The sequence below is a fragment of the Microplitis demolitor genome, chromosome 4 (genome assembly GCF_026212275.2).
Source record: "Microplitis demolitor isolate Queensland-Clemson2020A chromosome 4, iyMicDemo2.1a, whole genome shotgun sequence".
Taxonomy (NCBI): domain Eukaryota; kingdom Metazoa; phylum Arthropoda; class Insecta; order Hymenoptera; family Braconidae; genus Microplitis; species Microplitis demolitor.
Genome location: NC_068548.1, coordinates 18,908,012 through 18,917,396, shown reverse-complemented (window position 1 = coordinate 18,917,396; position 9,385 = coordinate 18,908,012). Strand labels below are relative to the sequence as shown.

The 9,385-nt window shown below is 26.8% G+C and overlaps 1 protein-coding gene across 3 annotated transcripts; it reads right to left on the bottom strand.

Moving 5' to 3' along the window:
• LOC103568265 (protein Smaug) lies at window positions 1-8,723 on the bottom strand. Of its 3 annotated transcripts, none has more exons than XM_008545049.3 (6): window positions 8,485-8,723; window positions 6,677-6,983; window positions 5,498-6,574; window positions 5,251-5,410; window positions 4,925-5,171; window positions 1-4,124 (listed from the first exon to the last, which is right to left on the bottom strand). In XM_008545049.3, the coding sequence occupies exons 2-6, from the start codon at window positions 6,888-6,890 to the stop codon at window positions 3,960-3,962; spliced, it is 1,863 nt and encodes a 620-aa protein (XP_008543271.1). In that variant the 5' UTR covers window positions 6,891-6,983; window positions 8,485-8,723; the 3' UTR covers window positions 1-3,959. The 3 variants fall into 3 exon arrangements, with proteins under 3 accessions (XP_008543271.1, XP_008543272.1, XP_008543274.1); XM_008545050.3 differs by lacking the exon at window positions 8,485-8,723 and adding an exon at window positions 7,663-8,076; XM_008545052.3 differs by lacking the exon at window positions 8,485-8,723 and adding an exon at window positions 7,156-7,216.
• Between the last annotated feature and the right edge of the window lie 662 nt (window positions 8,724-9,385).

Sequence of the window (9,385 nt, the reverse complement as noted above, 5' to 3'; positions counted from 1 at the left end):
ATCTGCCTACTTTACTATCATAAAATGTTATGAGAGTAAATGTAGACAATTGGTAATTTTTTAAATATAAGAATAAAAAAATGCGTATTTAGATAATTAAAATACAAGTATGCGCATTTTCTTCAATTTCAAAATTTTAATTACCTAATTTATTTATTTAAAATTTATAAATTTTCTCATATCCTCTACATTCACATAAAATATTTGCGCCAAGAAATCATTTGTTTCTGTGTATATATTTATATAGATATAGATATATATTTATATAAAATAAATACAGACTCCTCTAATATAATATAAATTTAAGTGTTACATTCTTTAAATATAATATGATTATTTAATAACGAGCTAAGAGTGAACTCCAAGTCGCACCAGGATGTCGAATACGTTTGTGGTGGTTTTCGTGATGTGTGATTATTACTATATTGTTATTGATTATTAATCAATTAATTAACTAATAGCAGTGAGATTACGGTGGTAGTGAAGAACAAAAAAAAAGAATTAACAACAGGCATTACAATGCGTGATTTTATTTTTAAACCAAATAACGTTATCTTCTTTTTTTTTCGTCGATGACCCTTGACTCCCATGCTCTCTAAGACTCGGTACACCATAAGATTTTAAATTATCAATTTCCTAATAAATTGACAAATAAAAGCTTGACTTGCACTTTAATTTTTTTTTTTAATGTTACTTTAGGTCCTGCCTTTATAATAGATAAGATAATGTGATTCATTTACTGATAAATTATTACACTGAAACGAAATTCCTGCTCTTCAATATCAAGCACAGGAACAGTCTTTATATTTTATTGGCTCATTACAATTACAATCCATTTCATTTATTGTTTAATCAAATTGATTAATCCCATTATTCGTTTTTTATTTCAGTACATGAAGCCTATCCGGTGAAATGTATCTTATTCTAGTGAAATAATTAATATATATTTATATATGTAATTAATTCACTTGCACAAAGTATAATCATTTATTGTTGCATTGATTATTTAAATGTATAATATATAATTAATCGGAACATATATATATGTGTATGAAATGATTAAAAAAAAAAAAAATTAGTTAAAAAGAAAAAAAAATGTTGACTAGCTTTTGATCGTAAAATTGACAAATTCACAATTACTGTTAACTAAACAATGGATACAAGTATGAAAAATTAATATACGCAGAAAAAATATTTTTTTTTTCCATCCATATATAACAACACTATTAGTATTTATCTAATTCACTGGGACATAAAAAAAAGTCTTTATATTTAAATTGACTCAAAGTTTTTTTTTTCATTATAAAAATTTTAGTTCTCTGGTCGTTAATAAAAGAGCTAGAAGCATTATAAGCCTAAAAAATATTAATTGCTCCTATAGAAATATTAAAATATAATTTTTAACTATAGTAAACTTCATTATATTATTACAACAATTAAAAAATGTATTATTACGATGAAAAATGTTTTTTTGTCTTTTTTACAATGAGACCTCTTTTTAACTATTATCTATTTTTTTGTTTTGTTACTTTATGAAATAAATTTTTCTTTCATTGTTTGCATTTATAATCTTGGGTATCAGTGATTGCTTGGTGTAACTCTATCGAGCCAGCTCATTATCATCAATAAACATGACAGTTATCGGGATATAGTTGAATAACTAATCACCAATTATTTATCACGTATCATCGATAATTGTTAATCAATTATTAAAATACTAAATATAGTAATAATGCTATTTATTAGCAATATTAATTATTATTCTAAAAAAAATTACTACTAGTACTCCTTATTCTTTTTTTTTTATTTTTATTTTTTTCTTTCTTTTTTTTTGTTTTTTATATTTTTTTATTAATACCTTTCTCTAATCAATTATTATTTTGACAGGTTTTTTTCCCTTCCGCAGTCTTCCAATTGTTACATTCACGCGCCAACAATTAGCATAACATGGTCAAAGTTATATTATACATTACATTACTAATTATTAGAATTAATTATACATTTTTAAAAAATTAATTAATTTATTTATCGAGAGACAATAATAAGAGATCATAATTATCTAAAGAGATTATTAATGCATTTACTTACATACATTTTTTAAATTATTTATTACATATCATTATTTTTCTCAGCTAATCAGGCGCGCGAAATTGTCAGTCTTTCATTATTTTTTTTTTTTATTTAATTAAATTTTTATTTAGCATTTAAAATTATTTAATTATTATTTAGTAAATTTACTTGTGTTGCACAAAAAAATATTAAGGTATATCGCAAAGCTAATTCAAGTGCTAACGCTTAGTACGTTGTGTTTTTTTTTTTATTTATTCATTATTTACTTATTACTTTTTTTTTATTAATTAGTTTATAATTTAAAGCCACAGATTTCGATGTTACAAGCAATTTTATGTGATGATAATCTTTATAACTATTTTTTAAATACTATATTTATGTTTTTTTTTTTTTTACTTTTTTTTATATTTTACGTTTTTTTATCTGTATTGTGAAAAATGACAGGTAATTAAAAAATAATTAGTACATTTATTGCGACTTGCACTCATATTACTTTTCAATATACCTTGTAACTGTTTGCAATATATATATATAGATAAATATATATATATATATTTGCAAACAAAATCATTGAATTTGTTTTTTTTTTAATTTTTAAAACCAAATAATTAATTAAGTTAATATTAACTAAACATTAATGATTGTAATTCATAACGAATTAATGGTACTAATGATAATTGTTATGAAATAATAGTAGTCTAATAAAAAATATGGAATTACGTATATAGAACGGTCTTTAGTCTTACTATACTGCCACCGGGATATTAAAATAATATTTTATTTGTTAAAAATTTTTTAAAAATGATTTTGTTAAGATTTAATTAATTATAAAGATAATTGTGTATATAGTTTGCTATGTTTGTATACGCAGAAAAAAATTCGTCTTTATATAAGTGATGTTTGTAAGATAATAAAAACAAATAAAAAATAAATATTTACGCAACTCAATTATATATCATGCAACAAATAATAATTTCTGTTAATTATTAATCAGTGTGAAAATTAATTTCAAATTAAATTTTTAAAGCAAATATAAAATAATTTGATTCGATTATAATTTAATTAAAAAAAAAAAAAAATCATTGCTAAGTTCTGTTTGACGGAACTGTTAAAAAAAAAAAATATTTACTATTTATAAATCAGTCGATAAAAGAAAAAAATTACAACGCATATAATGCTTGATTGATGTTCTAAAATAAGAAGAACTCCATTTCCTGAAATGGATAACATAAAATATTGCAAATAACGCGTAATTTGTTTACTTCATTACATTAATCATTTATTATTATTATTACTATTATTTTTTTTTAATTATCGTTTACATTTATCGAGTAAACAATCGCGTATTATTACATTATTTTTATTCTTCTTTCTCACTACGAATTTTTATCAAATTCTGTTGTAGTATACAATATATATTTTATTTCTTTTTTAATTAATTAATTAATATAGAAGTAAAAGTCAGCGGAAAGAATCAATCTTTCAATTAGCATTTGGCTTGCCAAATTGTCAGTTTTTTTTTTTCAATTATAAATAATACAATTGCAATGACTGATAAAATATGATTTACAAATTCATCAGAGAAAAATTAATTAGTCAATGCTTGTTTTTAATATGAATATACATACATATAAATATATATATGCATATTCTTTTCATTTTCATTTCTTTTATTAATTAAAATTATCGATGTTTCTATATAATTCCCGAAAATTACGGCTAACGAGGGGCACTTGTCCCGTGTCACTTGTAGCTATTAGTTTTTGTAATTTTTTTTTTACATATATATATATATATATATATATATATATATATATGCATACGGTGTAGTAAAATAGAATAGCGAGATGGATTGGTAAAATTAAAAAGAAAAAAATGATTAAAATAAATTAAGCCTCACCGAAATTGCCAATAGCTTGCTCAGTCATACGTATACACAGTGATTCAAGTCTTGAATTTATTTCTGGCTCGGTCGTTTCTAATGATGTGTTATTTTGACTGAGAAAGTGATCACGCGGCGCACTAAATGTACGTTGTAGAGTTTTTTGCAATTGCTACAATGAAACAAGCACAAAAAAAAAAGTTAATTAAGGCCATTCTCAAACAGTACTCCCTATTTTTTAAAAAATTTCAATGACTTAATTGTCATAAGCGTTTCAAAATTTTATTAATTGATTAAAAAAAATTAAAGAGATGTAGATTTTTAAAAAATTACTTACAGTTGGGACTTAAAGAAAAATATGTTAAGGTAGTATAGTCAGTTTTAGAATTACCGTTCATAATTTAATGAAATTCGACATATTGGTAGAAAATGATAAGAGCAAGATCCAATTAAATTTTTAAAGAGCCACAGAGAACCAGTAAAATTTTTATTTTCATACATTTAACATTAAGCTACAAGAGAAATCACAAGTTTCATTGAATTTATTTTTTCTCTGTAGCTCTTCAAAAATTTAATTGGATCTTTTTCTTATCATTACCTACTAATATGTCGAGTTTCATTAAATTCTGAAGCGTGATTTTAAAACCGACAATACTACCTTAAATAAATTTCAGTAAAATTTTCAAATCAATTTTATACTTCGAATTTTTTTAAACTAAAATTTATTCAACAAATTTTGTTTAACTCCTAACTGATAACAACTGTAAGTAATTTTTTTACAATTCTTTATCTCGGCGAAATTGCGACTACGTTGTATTTTTCTCAATTGAGGTTTTAATTTGTTTTTAAAAATAATTAATAAAATTTGAACATGATTGACAGTTGAAAGTCATTGCATATTTTTAAAAAGTGGGGGCATTGTCTGAGAATATCCGCAATACATAATAAAAAATAAACGAAAGTAATAATTACCTCTAAACTATTTTCTTGTAAACTCGGTCGTTTTTCAGCAACATGAATTGTTCGTAAAATATTCGAGTTAATTCCATGATTATGATTATTCTGTAAGTACGGTGTTGAAATACTATTTCTGTGTGAACTTGTCATAAATTTATTGTTTTGTAAATGATTATCATGAACTGGACCTCTGTAGATACTGGGTTTTTTAGTGTGCGGATTTATGTAAAATCGTCTATTGCTGTAATTTCCATAAACCCACCTGTTTATATTTAATTATTAATAATAAAATATTTTTATTTCACTTTACAATAATAATAATAGTAGGCAATTTAAATTACTTTGGTGTAGGTCGTGGATTTCCCAACCGACTGCGCCACTGCTGTACCTTCTCTTTCTGATTTGGAGTGAAACAATCATGTTGAAGAACTTTTTCTAAAATATTAATGCAACCGACGAGAATCTGTTCATCAATCATATCCAATACCAATCTGCTACATACTAAATCATTAAATAAAAAAAAAAATTACAACGATTATACAACAATGAATAATAATAATAACACATAAATGAATTGGAGAAACATACATTTGCCAATAACTTTAGTAAACTGTGCCGGGATATCCTGGGGATCATCTTCCTGACTTGGTTTCAGGGGCGTCATAAGAATCGTATTAAGTTCATCGAGAGTAGAAACAAGTAACAGAGCTGGTCCATCACCAAAAGTTTCAAGGGTATCAATCGGTGTCAATAATTCTTTTTCTAAATTAACAAGAGTTGAGTAACGTTGTTGCAATTTGCTAATTGACAATGCTAATTTATGGCGTGCACCTTTGGTGACACCTTGTTCAGCTAATTGATCTTCTGTTAATTGCAACATCTCATCATAACTCATTGTCGTAAAAAGATAGCTATATTTATGTAAACGTAGTGTCTTTAGCCAACGCGGTACATCGCGCATTCCGCTGCTGAGTGGACGACTCGAGGCTTCATCCAAGCGTCCCTCGCTGCCGCTGCTGGTACATGAACTCTGAGGACTGAGAGGACCTAAACCGATAAGACCGCTGGAGTTATCACCAGACACACTGAAACTACGCGGTTTGTGTCTGGTACTATTATGAGTATTATTAGTACGCTCAGCAACTTCAAGATGATGAGGTGGTGCAACTGGTGGTGTTAAACTGTTTGATCTTCGCTGACGAATAATTTGCGGTGGAAATTGTACATTAAATGTATTATTGCCCGACTGTCCGCCACCACTGCCACCATTACCAGTAAACAAATTTGACGTTTTATTAGGATGCTGTTGATGTTGTTTTGAATTTCTATTCCACGTGATCTCCCATTTATTCGATGGATTGGTGTACTCCTCTAAACTATGAATAGGTGGAGTACCAGTTATTCTTTCTTCTAAATGTTTTAGCCATTGGGTTAATGATCTACGATCCTGGCTTGTTATCGCTGGATGTATTAATGTATAACTCAATAGTTGTTGAGTTTGTTCAGTAAATTGTCCAGTGCTAACACAGTGGCTTACTAATTCAGGAATAGCCACAAGATAACATTGTTTACATTCAACATTACCAGGTCGTAAAAGTGGCAGATGAGCTAGTAGTTGATTTATCGCAACTTCAGTTGACTCTGACAGCAGGGAATTGATAAAAGCTAAAATATTTATAGATAAAAAAAAAAAAAAGTAATTTTAATAAATAGCCATTACAAAAATAAGTGTGTAAGGTGTAAATAGAATAAAAACAAAGTATTAACCTGGATTGTTGGCATTAAGCTCTTGCGTATCGAGTTCAGATAGTGCATGAAGTGAATGCTGTACTGCTTGTGCCAAAAATCGTGCTTGTACTGCTGGTATTCGGCGTAAAAGAGCGTACAGTACAACTGTTTGTTCACACTCATTCCACTGTGAAAATACACGAGTAAGTTCGCCAACTTGCTCGCAAAATAATGCACCCGGTGCCCACTTCATATTTAGTAGTTTATTCGTACTTGAGTACGGTGTATTTATTATTATTCTTGACGTCCTGACGTCCTTGGATGAAATTTTACAAGTACTCGTCTCCTAATTACACACAAAAAAAAAATTTTTTTTTCTCTTTATTTTTTCATAAAAATAAATCAACAATAAAACAAAAAAATTTAAATAAATATAATCTAAGTATTAATAAAATGGTATAAAACAGGAATGAATAAAACGAAAGAGCAGAGAAAAATAAAATATAATAAAAGACTACAGCAAAAACGGAGCACCACCCAACGCACAACAGGTCATTCGCCTCGCTGGCACGAACCTTTCTCAACCTCTACCATCATTGTCGACTAATCTGTTATGTTGAAAATAATATTGACTTGGCTCTCTTTCTTCTATACCAACTGCGTATACTGTTATATACTATGTATATATAACATACTATATAAAATATATACAGCGTTAATAATTCACATATTCACGATAATAATAATAAATTTAAATTTAAATACTGATTACACCTTGATAATTAACAATCGAATTATTATTATAATTATAATTATAAATTTACTTATATTAAAACATCCACATAACCTCAACGTATATAACATCGATAAGAATTCCGATGAGGTCAAGTTTGTTTACCCCACGATGAGTGTATTTATAGCAACTCGCTCGACTACCATATAATCCATTCCGGCGTTGAATTGCAATTTATAAAAAATAAAATAAAACTAATGGAATAAATATAATTTAAAATATAATAACTTACGCGCTCTTGTTTCACCTCGCCGACAATATGTCATTGAGTTAGACAATGCATTTAATTGTGTGTTAATAAAAAAAAATGTAATAATAATAATAGTACTGACAAATGGCAATTTTATTATTTTATTATCCGATCTTTTATGGTATATTAGAAGCAGTAGGCGTCAGTTTAATGTTAAATGATACGATGATGACGACTCGACGACGACTAACAACCCGTCTGCTGTCGTGGTGTTAAACCGACGACACAAAACACACGCACATGTATACACCAAACGCACACACTAAGTCTCAAATTTCAAAAAGGAATCTTTCCTTCTATTCCTATATATGTATATGTATATATGTCTATTATTGGTCTCTTTCTCTTACACAAATGTTGTGGGTTTAGTTTGTCCTTACTCGCGTCGTAAGCGTCGGCTGGTTTTAAACCTAGACAAGAGGGACGAGGATTAAAGGGGATGGGCGTCTCGCCACCATCTTCAATGTTTGGGTCTCGATTATCGTGATAATATACATATATATGTATATGTATATGTACGTTAAATATTTTTTATATTTTGAAGGTCGAAAAATTCACCATTTTACTCTATACTCCACAGGATAAAAATTAAACTGTAGAAAAAAATATATTAAATTTAAAATAAATAATTTTAATTCGATAAAGACAGATTTTTGAAATTGAATGATTTCGGCCATTAACCGCGGTACAAACAATTTGAACGCCGCTTGCAGTATTAAATAATTTTTTTAAAAAATTGAATTGTTTTTTTTTCGTATATTTTTTTTAAAAATGAATAAATAAATAAATTTGAATAATTATTACCGTGCAGATGACAGTTTTTCCTCAGCAATAATCTTCAGATGTTTAACACAACACTTATTTATTAACCGTTAGAGCATTTTAGCGTTGACTTTTTTTCTTCTGTCGAGTAAATATCAATGTGTAGATATATAGTGTATGTATATGGCTTTATTTCGTGTGATGTGTGTATATTATGTTCGTTTTCCACCATGCGGTTTGGTGGGCCTACGTGATCACACTAGAGTCTGGTTCACTGCTCCGTTCCTGCTCTACCTCAGTAACGATATTTTATTGGTTCATCTTGACTCCGTTTGACCAATTAAAATTTACTATTTATTTTGTTATTGTTTGCGCAGCTGCTACTCATTTTTCAACGATTTTATTCAACTGATCCCGCATTTTTTCTTAACAATATTTATTATTTTGTTGCACCATTATTATTGTTGATAATTATTATAATGAAAATAAATGACAGCTGATAGGTTCTCATATAAAAAAATAATGTGAAAATGAAAGTAAAGAATGTTAATATTTCGTATACTTTTGAAAAATTTATTTTTAATTAAATGTAATATAAGTTTAATAACTTAAATTTATGAGTGTTAATGTAGCAGACAATAAATATAGTAAATAATAAAAAAAATAATATTTATAAAAAATGCACTTATTCATTTTTGAATTTTTTAAATGCACATTTTTAAAAATTTTATTTTATTAATTATTAACTCTATTTATTAATAATTTTAAATTTGTCTGTCTGCTACATTCACACTTATAAAAATTTTAATATTATTATAAAAAAATAATAAAAACATTTCAGGATAAAAAAAAGTAAATGTAAATTATTATATTTTTATTTTTAATACAAATTAATGACAATAATAAACATAAACTTGAGAATGTTAAGTTAAAAAAATATAAC

Bases quoted from the DNA above. Each gene is read 5' to 3' on its own strand.
- LOC103568265 (XM_008545049.3), bottom strand. From the start codon at position 6,890: ATGAAGTGGGCACCGGGTGCATTATTTTGCGAGCAAGTTGGCGAACTT. The intron at 6,575-6,676 runs GTTAATACTTTG...TAAATATTTTAG, and splicing joins GCTTAATGCCAACAATCCAG to CTTTTATCAATTCCCTGCTG. The intron at 5,172-5,250 runs GTAATTTAAATT...AAATATAAACAG, and splicing joins AATCCACGACCTACACCAAA to GTGGGTTTATGGAAATTACA.